Here is a 20,023-nt window from a genome sequence, read left to right as displayed (position 1 = left end):
TGTAAGACTCGAAGCATGTAGGCCTTTCTTAGATGTCGACAAAATATGTAATAAATACAAGTTTTCAAAAACAACCTAAATGAATTTGACCAATAGTCTCGAGGCGACCTCGTGTACTCATGCATTCCCCTGGATTCAGAGAAATGAATATCTCTACTGCAGTTGTGTAACTCTCTGACTGTGGCATGTGAAAGTAAAAGCTGTATTGTATTCATGGTATGTGTTATTTGCTATTTTTTTTCCGTTTTTTTTTTTCATTTTTTTTTAACTGTAGAAACTGTGACAAACTTGATGAGTAAGGAGATGGAATTGAAAACTGAATGCAAAACTAAGCCAAGATATATTCACAAGATCCTCTAAGCTGCACTGGTTTACAGGTCAACAGATGAGAGCTCTAGCCGTAGACTTACCAATTTCACCCTCATGCATACTGTACGGTTAAAGTGACGCAACAAGCTTGCTTAAATAGTCTACATCACAAAAGCAATTTGGTTTTAGTGCAAACACAATTGGCTGGCTTCAGCTTCTCAATAATAACAAGCTCACCAAGGAGATTACAAGAAGGCACATACTTATGCTTCCTCTAACACGCAACATATTTAGACAAACCGCAACGTCTTTCAACAACACCACAAAGCGGTGAAAACAGGAAAGCTACTACATCCAGATAAAATGGTGAAGTTTTGCTGTTTGTGAATTATTCAAAAATGTACACGTATCCATCAACAAAACAATAACGTTCAGGTCAATAGTTACTGCTGTTGTGAATGACCTCGTTGAAAAAGGATGAAGTATGGTACATTTTGGTGGCCACAGATTCTCTACATATGTAGCCAATGATGCTGTGTTTGAAAGGACAAAAAGGTGCATTTGGATTTTTTTTCTTCTTCCGTCTGATAAGTATTATTATTTCACTTTAAAGCATTGTTTTTTTTTTGTAACATCCCAGTAAAAAAAGCACTCAAAGTGACCAAATATGCAGAGAAGAGGAGTGTTTTTTTACGGGAAAGGTGTGCACGACAGTGGACAGCTGGGTTTAACTTTTGGTATTTGTGTTTATCTTCAAACGTGATGAAAACAATCAACATTTGACTCGTGGAAAATGATTCCTTCCCTCATACATGCCGTCTCTGACTTTCAAAGCTGCTTGATTTGTCCAAAACAATCACAGGAGGAAACAACAAGTTTAAATGCCGCTCAAATCTGGACACCAATACTCGGGGGGAGAAGTGAAACCCTTCTACCAACAACATGTGGATGTGCATTTTAAAAAAGCGACTGATTTCTGTACCTTCGAATACAAAAACAAGTCAAAACGTGTCAAATATCATCATTTACTCAGCATGGGCGACAACTATGGTTCAAAAATGTGTTGAGTGATTTATATTGCTTTAGAAGACGACCAAAATAAGTCTAGTGCAAATCTCTTTTCTGGTTTGAGAAGTGGCGTTTGGGTTAATGAGACTCAGCTGTCATATCTGCTCTACCACAGCAAGAACATACTGGGTGATTCTGATAACTCCATAGCTGTCAAGTGGAATCCCTTTACGATTTTTCTGAATATTTAAGAGAGCAACTCTTTCTTTTTCAGAAGGAAACAAACAAAAAAAAAAAACTGTCACCAGTTGATGCCGTGCAGCAATTTGGAAGGAAAACCCTAATACATATTTCCTATTATATATAACCCATCACCCAATGAATGCAATTAAGTAGCATGAAGGAAATGTCATAACTTCTTACATCTGAATGACTCCTATTTTGAACGGGAGGATGGCGGCCATGTTAAGTCCCCCTGCCCTGTACAGCTGGGAGGATGTGCTTCTCTGTCAGCTCACATCTGTGCTAACGGGTGTTGTCTGTGCAGTTATGTCTGTCAAATACATCTCTCAACTTGGAAATGTTGGAAAACTCACTCCAGTCCAGTGTTTGACAAATCATATTATAAAAACGTCCTTGCACATACATTAAAAAACAAACGAACTTTATCCCCTCTTTCAAAACAGCAGTCAATACATTTCAAACAAGCTTGTTTCATAACAATAATAATAAAACACAAACCAACTTGGAGCATAAATTATCAAAAACAAAACTGAAAACACATTACTGCAGCATATATTTCAGGGTTGCTTAGTTGTGATGTTAACTACCTTTACTACACAGCTCCACTTCTGCCAAGTTCATAACTATACAGGAGAAGAATTTTTTTTTTTTTTTTTTTTTAGGGAAATAATAAAATATCAAGCTAACTTAGGCAAAAGAAAGCCTAACAAAATATACACATATTTATAAGCACATCTTATAGTTCAACTCAAGTGCATGTTTACAAAAAGCATCTACATACAAGATATGGCAGCAAAAAGCCTGAAAGCCGGATGAAGGAACAAACCTACGCTGCTTTTTAATAGGGCACATGTCATCTCTGATTCCTAATGCCAATGTTTGAGAAGTTCTGTCTTCGCCCCCCCCCCCCCCCCCCCCTACAAAACATCGCCCGAATTACAGTAATTAAGTTTTTCTATTTTGAACACACAAGATGAAAAATATACAGCAGATTCACCTTGAATTAGACCTTACAGTAATAAAATATCGTCAGATTTTAGCCAAATGGTTTACATTCCGCTCGCAAGAGATGCGTTGTCCTTACAAAAATATATCTCATCACTTTCATCAATATTTGGACCACGTTGTGATATTAAAATGCGTTTTACAGTTTGGTTTTTAATTAATTTTTTTCCATGTAGTGATGGCTGGCTCTGATGCTTTTTTTCAGTGAACATGAACGACTGTAATATTTGCTTAGAGATCATGAACACCTCAGCTGGATTTGACTTGAATTGCTGAGACTGAAGGTATCATTGTTCTCTTTCCTTTCTTTTTTTGGCTTCATAAACAACCTACAAATATGTGCAAACTTAACAACTTGGTCCATCTCCAGTATGAATGGCTAAATGTACTCAAAGTCACAATGTCAGATTAGTATTTTAGGGACAGCCTTGAAATATTAGACAGTGCCAATATTTGAAGAAAACTGCTGTTACAAAACTATTTAGATATAATCCAATGTGAAGGTGAAGACAGGTCTACACTGATTGGCTAAATGTGTGTATAGAAGACATAACTAATGATTATTATGTTTTGTCAGAGGAACGATGCAACACTTACAATCTTACACATGTTTTAACATGCGATAGTTTACATCACAGCTACTGTGTCAGATTCATTTTTATGTTTTGTTGCATTTCTTATAAAAAAAAAAATCTATTTTGGTCTACAATAGGCAAAGGAACACAACCACAAAACTATAAACAACTGAACACGTGACAAAAACAAAGATGCTTTTTCACAAGCACCCGGCAATGACAAGAAAAACAAAGAAAAAAACAACTATAGCAAACTAACCCAATCGCTTAGGAACCCCACACACACACACGCAGGCGCACACACACACACACACTGAAAAGAAATGTTACTTTCTCCATCAAACTTAAATTCTTTTAACCCTTCTTTGGTTTATGAAAACAAACATTGTCTGGTACAGTTTTTTTTCTTTCATTTGACTTCTAATGATTAGCATGGCCCCGCTTTACAAACCACCAGCCTCCTTTAGGTACATTACACTGCTAAAAGTTTAAAGTCTGAATGTCCATTAGGACGGACTATGTGCTGGCTGAGACAGTGGCCAACATCTTTTTTTTGTTGTTGTATTTTATGTCTCTGCGCTATGAAGGAGAGACCTACATAGAGCAACAGAGTGATAGCATAGTGCATGTTGTCTATAGAACCGGCCCACACAAGCTTTAGCTGTGCTCAAGGCGTACAAGACTTATGTTGAATTTACAGCGAGAATAGATTGAACGACTTGAGGGAAATATACATTTCACTAAACTTTGATGTGATGGGCAATGTTTGCTACTACATGACCAAATACTCAACAGATGTGTACAACTATTAAGTGCTGGAAGTCCTCCCTGTTGTTAGGATAGTTAAGTGTGGAAAATGAATGCCAGACAACGAGTAGGAATGCTCTGGACTTGAACAGGAATGCATGTTTTTAGTTAACGCACTTTAAAACGAATCGTCTTGTCAAGGTGGACTAAGCCAAAAAAAAAAAGAAAGAAAGACTACAGCGACTGAGAACACAGAGAGGCTTAATGTTTCGTCTTCTGAGGCTAAATCGTGCCTTAGTCTCCTCCTCATTGTGAAAAATTAAAAATTAAAAAGATACAGAAAGCCTGTTATCGAGGGACATTCAAAATATAGCTTGTGCTCCATCAAAAACAAAGTTCTCCCCTACAGGAAAAAAGCTGTGTGGACAGGACTGCATGCTTCATTTGGACTGATGGATGGTTAGTTACCTGATGATGATATCTCTTAAAAACCTCATCAGGGTAGTGTGATAACTGCATGTTCGGAGAAAGCGTCATAGTTTATATACTGTAGATGTTTTGTTAGCTTAGTTTAGCTGTGTCGTGCTTTAAAATGTGAACAGCTGCTTCGCCGTTTCTGTGTGAAGCTCAAAATGAAGACAGAATCCGGATGTTTGACGGTAAAATGTGAACAGATGCTGTTTGTGTGACGGCTGGATGACAGGGACGAGCTTTATCACATTGCCTATACTGTTATTAATGCTTCATTTGAACATTCAATGTATATGAAACTAAGCCTTCAAAATGTGCATTTGTTAATCATAGCTGTTTTCTCCTATTTACTTGAAAACTATGCATTATGGAGGATTTAAAGATTCAAAATATAGACAATCACTTGCTTTTGGTATGATGCATGTTTTGTTGTAATATATTATCGGTTTTGCAGATTTTTTTAAAATATAAAACAATTTTCAATTTCCGTTTGCCTGCTTTCGTTCTCACATCTAATTTAACAATAGAGGTACAATTTAAAAAGTGTCTTTTTTTCCCCCTCCTAAATTTGGCACAGTAACTAGGCTGGAGAAGGTTACAGAGAAAACTAATTAGTCCACAGGGGACAGAATAATAAGCCATCCCAACACCTTTTATCTCACAGCCACTCAGTCCTCAAACTTGATTTATGCTTTTTATTCCAATATATTTTCTGTTCGTTTTGTTTCCTTGTTGTTCAACAAACCACTTAAAGACATTTGAATGCTCCGTGGGTTGTTCTCTGTTGCCAAAACTTTCAATTTGTATTCTCATTTTGCCTCCAAGTGGTTATAAGTATCTAAATGACCCGTTTCTTTTTTCACGCTGCTCGTTGCTTTCCCTTTACAATCTCAAGCTGCACGTAAACAACAAGGCTGTCGGATAAGATAACACTTTAATGATTGTTGTGGGGAAATTGGGCATTGACTCTCATGAGTCATCAGGGTCAAAGGACATAAATTGCCAGTGGAGGTAAAAACCACCAGGCTTGTAGGTATATCATAACCGGAAGAATGGCAATATTTACCGGCAACACAATAAAAAAAATCCAAATATTCAACTTATATGGATTTTTGTTCATTGTGGCAGACAGTGTTAACTTAACCTCTTCCGGTTAATGTGTGGCTCCCTCTGCTGTGCACAAAGTGCCACTGCCCTTTCTCCCACAAACATACAGTACAGTATATGGCTTGCCTGCAAATGGCAAAAACTGAAACTAAAAATGGCACTTGCAATATGCCAAACACCAATGAGAGAGAGCAACGTGAAAAAAAAGGTCGTTATATTCTGAAAGGACATAAACGTCTCAGGAACCTTCTGAACCCACTAAACCTATTTGTAACATTTCATTCAAAAATGTGAAAATGTGATCGCATTTTATATCTTTGAATCCTCCAAGTTGTATAAATGTAAGATAAAAAATAAAACTTGCAGATGTAGCTTTTACTGTATATGAATAGAGCATCTCAGGTATTTTAAAGGGTTCTCTTAGGATGTACTCACAACCACCAGGTCTTAGCAGTAATAGTATAAATAGTATTTATTTGAATAGACCATTGTGTATATACTGTATCTGTGCAATGTAGGAGAGAAAAACTATGAATATTCTGTATAGTTGCTGTATGTACTGATAGGCACTTGATAGGCATATCCCCTATATCCCACAAGATACTGTATACTCTAGCTGCAATTATGTCTCTATCAAACTATCTGAAAATGTATTCTTCATCTGTGTGGAGATGGTGGTACTTAAATATATATAGTATATTTGTAAGAAGTCATCTATTTCACTCTTGTGTGTGCTGTAGAAGGCCCAAAAGAAAAATGCAGTTCAGTATTATCTGGATGTTTTCATGCGTTTTCTGTATTCTACTCGTAACTTTGTGACTTTATTCAAGCTTAAATAAAGAGATCTGACTTTAAAATGTGTGGAGACAGACTGAAAGACGAACAGGAAGACCGACACATGCTTATCAAAATAAAATGAACCTGTTCCTTACTCAACATGACCCCCTCACCATTACTATCTTCCGTTTCCTTGTTTTCATCTCAATGCAAAGCATATAGGCATATATACACTGTGAAATATGACTCAATAACGGACTATCCTTTATCCATTTGCGTGAAGCTATGTATGTATAAACAACACCACTATGATCACCATAAAAAAAAAGCAGGAGGAAGTCTGAAATTAAGAAGTATAACGATGAATTAAACATACTGCAAGAAGGACAACAATGTACTGTAGACCCTGTGTCTCTACACTAGATAAACAAAACATGAACAGTAATATATTTGAAACACAATACAAACAGCTGCAGGCTCAAGGCTATTATCTACTTCTCAATATGTTTTGTTCTGGAAAATATGCGAACACTTTGCAAACATAAAGTCTAGACTTTTTTTTTTTTTTTTTCAAACTAACAACTAGAAGAAGCACGATTGAGATAAGGACTCATTTTTATGGATAATGTTGCAACTTTTCAACAATTTTCAACCAACTTTTCGGCAACACTGAGAAAAGAGAATTAAGCACCACCACGAGTAGCTGAAGCAGTATAAGGAATATATAACTATGGACAGTGAAGAGCGTGTGATGCTAATGCAACAGGGGAGGGGGGGGGGGGGGGGAGGAGCCTGGGTATGCTAAAGAACGTTATGACACACTGGAGAGAAGGTCCCTCCCCTTCCAAGCCTGGTCTGCTATCAAACACCTTATGATACAAGAAGTCAACTGACGATTGGACGAGTTATTAGCCCTCATCCGGAGAACGTTGAGATTGGCTACTTTTGTTATACCAAAAAAAAAAAAAAAAAAGAAGATAGAGAAACAATTGATAGTGTAATTCTGAAATCAAATAGTTCAAAAAACCAACATCGAGCTACTTAACCTACTATTTAGACCAATGATACCACAAAGCTGGTTGTACTCATCTAGCTACAGTCAATAGTGCATTTGATATATGTGTTTACACAAAATATGTAAAAATTTAGGTGCCATGAAGGAATGCTAGATTACTGAATACACACATTACACTGAAACAATTCAATTCATGTCTCTGCCTTTGCTTTCAAAGAAGTGATGATGTTCGTTTGGCAGTGTTTAACTTGGTACTGAACAGACAACAACACCAACATCATGAGCTGTGTGCCATACATGTGGCAGTACTGTTGGAAAGAGATCTCGGCAGTTGCTTACATATTCTATTTAGTGCATTGTCTGATAAGGCATGAGATTACCCTCCACGTGCTGTGTAGAGACAAAGATAGCACTAGCATGCAGCAATATTGCCATCCTGGCAACAACAGCTACAAACAGCAACCATACAATTTCGGCGTATATGCACAGCAACGGAGACAGGCCTAATCAAATGTTAAATAATGTGCTACTTTTACTGAGGACTCACCTCACGCTTTTTCAACTTATTTTTTTTTTTTCTTTTTTTGTTTTAGCCGGGGAGAAACCAGAATACAGAAAGTCTCCAGGTCTCACATGCTCATCACTTGACTTCACTTCAGCTGACTCCACAGGGATCAGAAATCTAGTAGCAATTATATGAAATTTCAAAAAGCTGGATATAACTTCTCCAAACGGGTGCAATGAAGTACAACAGTACTTGACCTACAGGCTTTTTCGTCAGATCTCAGAACAAATGTTACCGGTGCCGTGTTCGCCCCAAAAAGGTTTGGAGAGCTGCTTCTCATAGTACCTGCGCTGCATATTGCAAAGGAAGCCCTACAGTTCAGATATTCCACTTATTAACAGTTTGATTAGGCTAAATACCACACAGACACTCACAGACATACAAACACTAAGGAAGGGACACAACTGTGTACAACCGACAGACAGATATCAAAGAAGCTGCATTCCATCACCTCCCGCACCTTAAAACCCCACAGAAAGTTGTTCTAGGACACACATATCATTTATGTTACACACACACACACATTTTAAATGTATTACTATTAATAATACAACAATAGTTATTATTATCATTACCTCCGCCAACGGAGTTGGACGGGAGTTGTGTTTATTATTACTGTTTCACTGTTAATGTTGTTTGGCTTGGATGTTCTTGGAGGAAAATTCTGTCTGTTTCTAAAGAAATGCGATTGATTAACTGTTATAGGGAGCTGACTCCATAAAAGAATGAATTCAAAAGGTTAAAACATAGATGAGCACACATTATGGTACATATTTAAATAAAAATAAATGCTTGCATTAACACGGCACAAGGATATACTGTAGGTAACTGCAAGCGATAACAAAAGCCAAGAACCACTGAAGTACTTAATGAATAAATTGAAACAAAGCTATTCTATTACATGTGAACTCTACAACCAAATGTTAGATTTAAAAAAAAAAAAAAAATCCTCTTTTCTAAAACTATAATATCTCTGTTAACAGTAGTGCACTTATTGGTTTAAGCAGTGCAACATATATGCAAGAAAATAATGCAGTCCACTTATCAAGATTTAAAAAAAAGAAATGTTTTTTTTCCTTTGAAATTGAATAAAAGAAAATCATAGAAGTTCATTTAAGGAAAATGATTAAATATTAAGCACAGGCATTTTAAGAAAATGTGCAAAGTAGCACTTTGTTTTTTTGAATCTACAGCAGGTCTTTTTAAGCTGTATGCAGTTTGTTATTATTTTAACAATACAACTACGAAAGTGTTCGCTCACATAAATGAGCAAATCCTCCAGATTGCAGTTGCATGTGTGTGTGTGTGTGTGTGTGTGTGAGTGTGAGAGTGTCCTATTTCGAATAAAAAGCAATAAAAAACTATTCAAATATTAGAAATGAGCCTTACGTGATGTGATGCACGGATGACAACTTTTGCACACTAACTTCCAAATCTATTCTGTACATGCTGTGTCTCAGTTTGTTTAGAAAAATCAGGAATGTATACTATCGTCTAGAAAGTCCATCTGCAACTTGTGGTATATCACGAAACAGTGTGATTTCAAAAGAGCTACTTGTTTTACTTTGAGACTGCATTTCCTTTCATCACGTTGCATGCCATTGGAGCTGCCATTGGAGCCAATACATAAAGAGTTATGCATTTAGCTCCCACTTGCTGAAATAGCGTTGCAATAGTAATGAATAGGTTGCACAGGGGTTTCAGGATCAGGATGGCATTTATTTCCAATTGATTCAAATTAAATACTTCCCTCTTTGTTCCAATCAACGACAAGCCTAAACCCCCCAAATATTATAATCCGATTATCAAATTACAACCATGTAGGCTGATCAACAACAATAATTAAAGTTACAATTTGAATCTGCATCCCATAACAGTCAGGTGCAAGTTGAGGAGCAGCAATTATGAAGGAGAGAGTTTAGTCGCATAACTGCCATAACTGTGAGTGTGAAAGGCTAAAAAAACAAAAACATCAGCAAAAGAATCTTTCTTTTTTTCTCATGTTTTGAAATGGAAGAGGTCTACTAGCCTTAACAGTCTTTTAGGATATTAGTGGCAGTGTATGCAAATGAGTTAAACTCCAAACTTCAGAAAAAAAGAAACATATTTTTGCTCAAATACTGTCTCATCAACACACCCTAATTTAGTCAACGTAATCTTAACCATCAAAATGCATGGACAACAATTACAAAACATGTGAGAAATATTTGCCCCTGTCACCACCGACAGGAAGTTACATTTCAGTAAAATGATTGAAATTGGTACCTTGACAACAGCTGCATTATAATCCCTTAATACCATAGGAATAAATAAAACCCAGTGTCAAATTAACTACTCTCCTTTTTTTATTTTACATAAGAAGGCAATCTTGTGACCATCAGTATTTGTTTAGAGGGAATATGTAGCCCAACCCCAGATGATTTTTTTGTTATTGTTGTTGTAAATTATACCACAGTAAGCTTGGACATCTATAGTTTCCAAACTGGTCAGTATGGGTTCACAACTGCCATGATAAATGTTTCATGGCAATGTACACACACACACACACACACACACACACACACACACACACACACACACACACACACACAGAGACGAAAAGACAGACACAAGCAAATACACAAACGCTCAAACATATATGCACATGTATATTCATTCAGACATATCGACACTAAAGGTGTGTTTGTGTGTATGTGTTTCTTTCGTAGGCCTTTCGGTAGTGTTCAACACATAAATCAATATTTTAGGAAAGCATACATTTAGAGGCCTGTAGTTAGGATCCATCCAGTAGATCAATATCAAACTACTAAGCCTTAAGGCCACCATCTTTTTTTTCTTTTAGAATAACAGAAAAAAAGAAAGAAAACAATAATTTTTTTTTTTTTTGGGGAAACTTAATGTGCCAGTGTCTATACTCATTACTCTTCATACCTCAAAATAAGAAAAGGAAAATCTAGTGCCATTTATTTGTCATTCTTTTTGAAAGAAGTTTATCTATTAGTACTTATCCATCGGAGACATGCATTCGCATGTGGTCATTGAAGTGCTCCATTTGGTCGAACTTGGCAGGGCAGACGGAGCACACGTAGGTGGTCCCTTCTTGGCAGCTCACTTCTGCAGCTACACCCACTCCTGTTCCAACCCCAGCCCCTACTCCAGCACCTCCGCTCACTGGCATGGCGAGGGCCACCACTCCAGCTCCAGGCTCAGGGACAGCCATAGGCATGGGAATGGAGACCAGGGCCGGGGTGCCTGCGCTCACCGACAGCCCCGTGATGGTGCCGCCTGTGCTGTGCAGGGCCATGTGCCTCTCCAGCAGGGTCTTGTGTGAGAACTTCTTCTTGCAGATGTAGCACTCATAGGACTTCTCTCCACGGTGCAGCCGCATGTGGACATTGAGAGAGCTCTTCTGGGTGAAACGCTTGTTGCAGATGCTGCACTGGTAGGCCCGCACCCCTGTGTGTGTCACCATGTGTTTGATTAAGTAATCCTTCAGGGAGAACGAGCGCCAGCAGATGCTGCACTGATGAGGCTTCTCACCTGGATGTACATGCAAGACAGGAGCATTAAGGGGGGGAGAAAGAAGAGAGACATTTTGAGGATCAGGTTGACAAAATATGGAAGAACTTGTGGAGCAACATTTGACGCCTGAATACACCAGTGGTACATTTCTCCAGCAGAGGGATTAATTAAACCTGTATTAGCTTCGTGTTGATACTTGTTCAAATATGTGCTGTACGCTATAGCTTCCTGAGAAAAGGTGTCCTATAATGTACCTCTGATGCAGTAATGGTAACATGTACACCTTGATATCTTATGAAAAGTAAAAAGTGCTGGAAAGACTACGAGGAGGAATTTGAAAATCACAATTTTAATTCCTATACGATCACGAACCAAATAATTTATGCTCCTATTTGATTTGTTCAGACGGAAGCTCAATTTACATAATTATTACATTCTTGTCTGTGAAATATTAAAGTATTAATCATTGCGTAAGACAAACAGGTAGAGGAAGAGACTGACAAATCTGTGAATAGGCAATTTATATCATGCAAGTTAATGAAGTCCTGTGTATCTACTGTTTGCTGCTGCACTGAATTAATGTGAAGCTACCTGTTTTGATTTAATGAAGCCAATATTTTATACTTTTACTTTATTAGTTTTTCCTTTCTTTTTTTTTTGCTTTACCTGTTCAGATCAGTTACACATTAGCACCATAGAGCTAGCACATACATAACAGGTATACTTTGCTAATTTTGCTAATATATTTGCAATACAACGGAAAAGCTGTCTCTTTTTTATTGCAGCCAATGACACATTACCTCTGCTGCACATGTGTATTATGCATTGGTGTGTCCACTGTCTTTAGGCTTTTTTGAGCGTGTATTGTACAAATCTATATTTTTCGGAATTATCATTCTATTGTAATGACAGAGGTTTTTATCACCATCATCGATGTGCCATGTGAAGATTAAATAGAATATTATTATAATATTATTTACAAAAGTACCTCTTGATTACTTTTTTTTTACTGAAATAAAAAATGTAAATTGCACATATATTAGATTAGAATGCTGACATCCTGTTTGTTTTTGAATGATATTTGAAGACCGAGTAAAGGTAATCCGTCATTGATCGCCATGAGACGTTGAGATCTCGTCCCATGGGACTGATCGATCAGTGACTTTCCGTCTCAATACGTCATCGCTCTGCTCCACACAACTGTGTGAGTGAAACTGGGAAATCTAGTTTGAAATGGCCGTCATAGCTGGCTCTGGACACGCAATGGATTCTTATGATTAATAATGGCTATTTGAGTAGGCAATCTTCTAATTACATGACATCTAATTCTTTCTATCTGTGGTGGTGATTTCGACAGTTCATGATTGATAAGGCTGTCGGTGCGAGAGGAAAGCAGTGCACAGTGTAATGATCTGCTGTATGAGCAATCTAATGCCACTGTAAGTCAGATGAAAATAATAATAAAAATACTAGTCAACTGTGACCAAATGAATGTCGAAATTGAGGCTGTGCTTTTATCCTTTTCCAGTATAAAAACACAGCATACATACTAATACTATACGTTTTATGTACTAATACTCAAAGTATACTGTATTGATTTCATCACTTTCTCAGTGTGAACAAACTACCACCTGAAACCCTGGGTACACATATAATGTATTGCAATAACAGCATTAATAAAAATGAATAGCCTTTTGTCTAATATTGTTATGTTTAACATCTTTAACATGATCATAAATAAGACCTCTGATCTTAAATGTTTGTTATCTACTAACCAAAAAAGATTTCAAAGGTATTTCTGCAACTACTATCTACACTGACTATGGATCATAAAATAATTTAACAGAGCTACTGACATAAAAAAACAACTTCACTTCACATAAGACATTCTGACTTACCAGTGTGGACAAACATGTGTTTGACGAAGTTCTGTTTCGCAGTAAAGTTTTTACTGCAGAGAGTGCATTCATAGGGCTTCTTTTCCCCTGGACCAATTCCTGCTATGACCTGTTGCTGCATCGCTTGCGCTTGCGCTTGAGCTTGAGCTTGCTGTACCGACATGGGGTTCGGGAATGATGGCATTGCAGGAGACGACATGGCCACAAACTGGGTTTGCTGCTGGCCAGGAAGGTAAGAGAAAGGCTTGGTGTCTCTATTCAGCTGTGTAGGAAAGAGCGTGGGCAGGAAGGTGCTTCCAGCAGTGCCCATCACTTGGGAATTGCTGGTCACGGTGAGCGGCATCCTCAGATTGCTGGTGTGTGATTCTGCCTGGCGCATGTAGTGCGGGGCACTTGACAGGGACTGGGACATGACTGAGTTTGGCAGGGGCTGCATCATGCTACTGTCACTAGTGCTGTGGGATGTGTCCTCGTCCTCCGGGTCTTGCACTTGCTCTGGGGACGAGTCATTGACCTCTATATGCACTGGACCTCCTTCACCGTCTCCGCCCCCGTCTCGGCCATAGCCCGTCAGGTACGGCTGCTGCTCCATAGCATCTGGCTCAGTACTGATGGAGGAGCTCACCCCTGAGTCAAAACTTTCAACCTTGGATTCACTCTCCACACCCTCAGTATGGTCCGTGTTGTCTTGGCAGTCCAAATTACCGTAGCAGCTGTGCTCGTCTTCGGCCTCCTGCTTTATGTGCATCCCTCCTGTATGTATGCGTACCGGTCGGGGCTGCTTGCGGCAGTGGGTGGACTCTGCTGTGGAGATGAAGCGGTCGACCTGCTGAGATCTCTCCTGGATGCGGTTCATCCAGGGCGGATCTTGAGATTGCTGGACCTCCTGAGTGCTTAGAGTGGGATCGTAATTTGTCGACATAGGGCTAATGTACAGGGGGCGCTCGCGGGTGCCGTTCTGCAGAGTGAGGCCAGGGTAGGAGTACAGTGATGTGTATGCACGGTCCATGCTTTGTGATGTTGCTTGCATATAACCTGACTCTGCGTCGCTGCTGGGCCCAGAGGTGCCGGACTCTGGCGTGCCACGGGGCGTTTCCTGACCAGAGTCTCCTGGTATAACAGGGAAGCCCCCCGGCCCGGCCAGGCCCACATTCTGGGACACGATGCGGGTACACTCATCGATGACGGTCTTGATCTGTAGGATGCTGGCAGCAGTCAGGATTTGCAGGGCCTCTGACTGAGATACCCGCAGAATCCCGCTGTACATAAAGTCGATCAGCTTTTGGATGGATTGCACCGAGACCACAGAAGGGATCTCAATGTCGCTGTAGCCCAAGAGCAGCTTGTCCTGAAAGAAGGGGCTTCCAGCAGCCAGCACGCACCGGTGAGCTCGCAGCATACTTCCATGGATCCGAACAGTCACGTCACAGAAGTGCCCACGGTTGCGCTGCTCATTGAGGGTCTCAAGTACAGAATTGCTGAAGTTGTGGAGATTGATGTTATGAATGCGCTCGGTCATCCCCTTGCAACTGATGTCACCTGCAGGCAGGACGCAACACAGCGAACTTAAAACCTCGGACACACAATCACTACATTATTCAACTGGATTTAATAATGAAGTGAAGGAGTTTACAGTATCATAACAACACTATATTTATATTCTTGGTTTACAGTATTACTGATATATTAGGAGTAATAAAACCGTGTAATTGAATAATCAAATATACTCTCTGTAATAGAACCAGTTCACAGTACTGCAATCAATTAAATATGTGAACAGCGATATTAATACTGATACTGTAATTCTAATCACTCCAGTCTCAGTTTCAACAACTCAGTTAAATTTGTCTCTTGAAATCGTGGTTTAAAAATGTTACATTGACATGGTGAAAGACAATTAAGATGGTTCCCATCTAATTATTACAAGTTTCTCCATGTGTGTTCCTGAAATTCCTGCAACCACCAGTAGGTGGTGCACTGGGCTTAGATGACAACAGGCCTCTTTTGTTAGCCATGTGTTCGCTGTGATGGCGCTTCCTAACTACCCTAGGAATACACTGATCAGCGTGTAAGATAACTTAAGATGCTTTTCTTTCCCAGTTAGATGTGAAAAGAAATGAAAACCTTAATATAAATTGGAGAGGTAGAAAGCGTCAGAATTATGCAAATTGAGGGTCTCCATAATTGCTGTAAAATTAATTTCTTTTGCACATAAACATTCCTGAGTATAATTGAATTAAAGCGGTTGACCTTATTTGAGTCATTATTAAACACAGCCCTTTTTGTTAAAGATAAATCTCCTCATTTTGATCTTGGAAACTGAACAAATCCATGTCCCAAATGCTGTAGATAATTCAATTACACTATGTCTGTCAATGAATAAGAAATATATTGATGAAAACGTATTGGTGATGAAATTAATCAACACATAACTTAACTACTGTATATATGGGAAAACACTTGAACATGTAGATAATTGCTTTATAATATGGAATGCAGTTAAACACCGAACAGAAATAAATTGAACAGTGGTGGTAACAATAAAACCATATTTGGTAGTAACAGATATATTTATCCAAATTAAGTAGAATTTAGCTCAAATGTACTGCAGAAACAGTGCAACCGTGTTAGCGGGAAACAAGCGTGAATACTTTGTGCTAAGTTATTTCCAACTTACACATAATGGAAAACGGAAAAACGGAAGCAGTCCCGTACTTACAGTTAGATGACGTTTTGTTCCGAAGATGTTTGTGTGGCTGGTGATGAAGTGCGGGTCAAGCTTCAGTTTGCTGGTGGTGATGGCTGATCAGAGGCCGGGTGCTGTAGGCAAGGCTGTCAGTCCTCTCTGTCCAAATCATGTGTTGATCTGCCACAGTGTTTGGAGGGGGAGAGAAAAGACAAAGACAAATCTTAATGCCACATACTGCCTCGTCGATATTGCCACTCCCTTAATGAACCGGGAGCCACAGTAACACAAAAAAATCTTCCACCGACACGCTGCAACAGATGTGTGAAGAGTTTTCAAAGCCGAATGAATGGACGTTCCTGTGCGCACAAGACAACCAATTACAAATCAAGGTTGAAAATAATATTGGTGTAAGAGCCAGTTTCTTCTCTCTGCCGTTATCTGTGCCGCTGGGCAAAAAAAAAAAACCACACCCTTAAAAAGAAGAAAATTTATCTAAATTCCTTATAAATTTAACCAGAGCAAATATTTCAGGGAAAGTCTCAGTCACACTGACCACAAAGAGAGAGAGAGAGCGCGTGTGTGTGGACATTTTTCTGTTCTTTTTCATTTTCATATCTACAAATTAAACAAGACAATGCCCAATACAGACATAGAGCAGACATTAGAAGTTGTAATAATAGAAAAAAAAAAAAAAAAGTCTCAAATTAACTACACAAGGCATTCATTGAAAAACACAAGACAGACATTCAACAACGTCAAGCATGTGACGAGCTGGTTTGGTGATGCTCAGAAAGCCTCACACGATTGCTCTACTACTGTACACACACATTATTATGCAAAAGAATTTATCTCAAAAGTGGAGACAAAACCGACCACATTGTGGTCAGGCAAGCTGAAAAACATATGCATTGAACCAATGAAAAATGCCATTACGTTTTCTCTCTTGCTTGTCCCACACAAGTCAAAGGGCCTTCAAATATTTCTACCAACAAAGCTTTAAAAAGGTACGTGGAAATGACTCTCTGTGTGTTGGGGAGGGAATACTTATCATTCATTGTAGTTTGGTTCAGAATTACAAGTGTGATCCGACACTCTTTACATATTTTTTTAGAAACAAAGTAAGAATGTTTCGCAGCGGTCACGCTGGCTACAACGTGAACATCAAGTGCTCTCTGAGGAATGCCAGCAACAACAGTGTGTGTTGCTGAATGAACAGAACAAGGCTAGGATTTGACCAGACCTGTACGTTAATGTTGACACATATTATTCTCGTACAAATCCCTAATACTTTCAGAGAACACACCTCCCGCTTTGAGATACTGCGGTGAAAGCTGCAGATGAAAAAGCATGTTACTTTCAGTATGTGACCTGTGTGTTTTTCCTACTGGAGGTGTCAAGGTAATAGATATTAGGCCTCTAAAATAGTCGAATAAGATGAGGATTTCATCTAAAGTTTAGTATGGAGACGCAGAATATCTGGGAGAAAACCAGAGGCGAGGGGTTAAAGTGTAAAAACTGAAATAGCTGTGCTCACAGCCTGGTTTGTGTCCACAGGCCTCACTTTGAGAAGTACTGCGGGCAGTAAGACATGCGCTCGCTTTCTTGAAATGTCCTTGTCAACTAACAAATCTGTTAGATATAGACAAGTAATAGCGTGTCTAGCAGCAGAGGGTGATCACTCGATACTGAGACGGATCATTCTTTGGCACTAAAACACACACACACACACACACACACACACACACACACTGGTTGGTTCTTCCGTCTTGGTCAGGACAGAAAATATATTATACAGTGAAATTCTTAACCCCGAAATCTATAAAATTACACTGTTCTCTAACCGTAGCTATAAAACTCTAACAGCAACCTTTAGCCGGTGTATTACACTCCTCAATATAAGCTTGAAACCCCAACATGAGTTCTAATACCTAAAGATAACACCCTTCTGTAGGTGTAACCTTTGCCTCAGCCTAACTGCTGCTACTGAAATAATTAAGAATGTACTTAGTCGAAGTGAAAACCAACAGAAATATCATGGTTAAAGCCTTGTCTTTAAAGCACTGCACACAAACATGAGCCAAAATGCTTGAATCCATAACTGTGGCAAATATTTGACCTTTTTTTTTTTTCTTTTCCAGCAACGGTTAGATTTGGATGTAACTGTATTCTGGTGCCATGGGCCTTTTTATTTTTATTTTTTTCGTGACTACTGTTAAGACAATGCAAACATGTATGTTCCCTCTCTGGCTTTCCCTCGCCACCCAGACATGTAAATCCACCTGCCTACGGGGTAAAGTGAGGTGAATGCGGGCAACAAAGGGAGCAGGCCAAGAGAAGCAGGCTTCAGTTGCCCAGACTGCCACTCACAACAGTGATTCCATTTTAGCCGTGACACAGTGGGTGAGCAGCAGCCAGCGCCTACCTGCAGTGAATTCTAATCAGCCCAGGGGTCTGTCCCCCCTCTCCCCCTCCCTCCTTCCCTCCCTCCCTCCTGTACCCTGCCTTGGACTAAAGGGGCTGATGATCCTTCAAAATTAATTAGATCCTTGTAGGAGGCAGCCATTTTCTTTCACTTCCAAACGCTCCACCAAAAAAAAAAAACACCACATTTTTTAAATCAACCAAAATCGGGGTGTGTATTTTACCCTCCTCACATTGATCTCTATCTCTGTGTGCTGCTACCTGTTTCCTGTTTCATCACGTCGAAACTCCCTCGCCGTCTTTTCTTCCGTCTGTCTGTCTTTCCGTCTGTGTGCCCCCCCCTCATTCTCCCTTCCCCCCCTCCCCCCCTCCCCCCCCCCCCCCTACAAACCTTCCCCAAGACCCTCCCTCCCTCTCTGGCTGCCTCTCCATGCTCCCAGCTCTGTGTCTGCCTCTGTGGAGTTTGCTGTCAATAAATCCCCAGAGGTCAGTTTGTCTGCTGGAAATCAGACACAATGCTTCAGACCGCCAATGCAATGCATGCTCTGCTGCTGCCGCCACAACAAAGACTGAGGAGGGGTGGAGGGTGGGGGGGGGGAAGAGTGGGGCAAAAAAAAAAAAGAAGAGAGAAAGAAAAAAAATGAAGACAGGGAGATGAGGATTGTAACTTCACCAGCCAGACTCCAGGTTAATCAGCAGCCTGTATTAGGTGACAAGCTCATGAAATACGCTGCATCGAATCGGACATTAGTTAATCAAAGGGGGGGTCGGGGGGGGGGGATAAAATGGGAAGATGGGGGATGGGGTTGAGGACAGACATAAGAGGCGTGCTTATGAAAGGAGCAGTATCAGCCATGTGAATAATATACATCCTGAATATGCAAATACTGCTTACAACACACACTACAAGCATATATTCAGGGCTCTTGATGCATTTAAATCTGGAGACAAAAGGGCCACGGGGCATTGTGAAAAAGCTCATGTCCATGCATGTGCGTACAGCACCTCAGTGAATCTGATGCAGATTTGCCCTTATCAAGAGTGTTGTGTGTTACATCTGATTAATAGTCATTTGTGAGTTTGTTTGAAATCTCTGCTGCTTAACCGTCGCTGTCCAACATTGTAATTATTAATTTCAATGATCCATTTAGCCCAAGTGCATTAGCATATAAACTAGCAGAAATCATACTTTAATAGTATGGTTTGGATACGTGATCTAATGCGATTTAGTAAACAATGTAAATGTGCGGCGAGCACACCGGGAACTGTTAAGCAGCAATCAAGTGATGCGTCGCTCTGACAAGTGATAATTCAAGTTCAATGAAGACACCGCGTTCAGTTCACTCCTCTGACAAAACAATTTACACCTCGCTGCAATCAGCCAACATCTCTAACTTTTCTCAAAAAATAAATTAGAATAATCCTCAGGTAATGCTGTTGTGTCGCGGGTTCCCTCTGACAATTCAAAATTATTCTTTTTAGGTAACTAAATATTCATCTCAGCCCAACAATGTTGTGTTGGCTGATTGAATCCGAGTAATTTAGAGCGCCGTATCTCTTATTGCATTCGAGTGTTCGTCCATAACGTTGTGAAGCAATTAACAGGTAAGGTTTGCACCTAAATCACACACACACACACACACACACACACACACACACACACACACACAC

At 39.5% G+C, this 20,023-nt stretch overlaps 1 protein-coding gene across 1 annotated transcript in view; it reads right to left on the bottom strand.

Moving 5' to 3' along the window:
- Positions 1-2,486: 2,486 nt before the first annotated feature.
- The window catches only part of zbtb20 (zinc finger and BTB domain containing 20), a 29,130-nt gene continuing 11,593 nt past the window's right edge, over positions 2,487-20,023 (bottom strand). The window contains exons 2-4 of the mRNA XM_031869099.1: positions 15,962-16,108; positions 13,243-14,781; positions 2,487-11,362 (exon numbers count right to left, since the gene is read on the bottom strand). Coding sequence (XP_031724959.1) covers positions 10,827-11,362; positions 13,243-14,761 — 2,055 coding nt within the window. The 5' untranslated portion in view covers positions 14,762-14,781; positions 15,962-16,108 and the 3' untranslated portion in view covers positions 2,487-10,826. The remainder of the gene's footprint in view (positions 11,363-13,242; positions 14,782-15,961; positions 16,109-20,023) is intronic.

This window comes from Anarrhichthys ocellatus, unplaced genomic scaffold (assembly GCF_004355925.1).
Source record: "Anarrhichthys ocellatus isolate YVR2014 unplaced genomic scaffold, GSC_Weel_1.0 scaffold46, whole genome shotgun sequence".
Taxonomy (NCBI): domain Eukaryota; kingdom Metazoa; phylum Chordata; class Actinopteri; order Perciformes; family Anarhichadidae; genus Anarrhichthys; species Anarrhichthys ocellatus.
The sequence above is the reverse complement of the archived record's forward strand: the minus strand, read 5'-3'. Positions and strand labels throughout refer to the sequence as shown.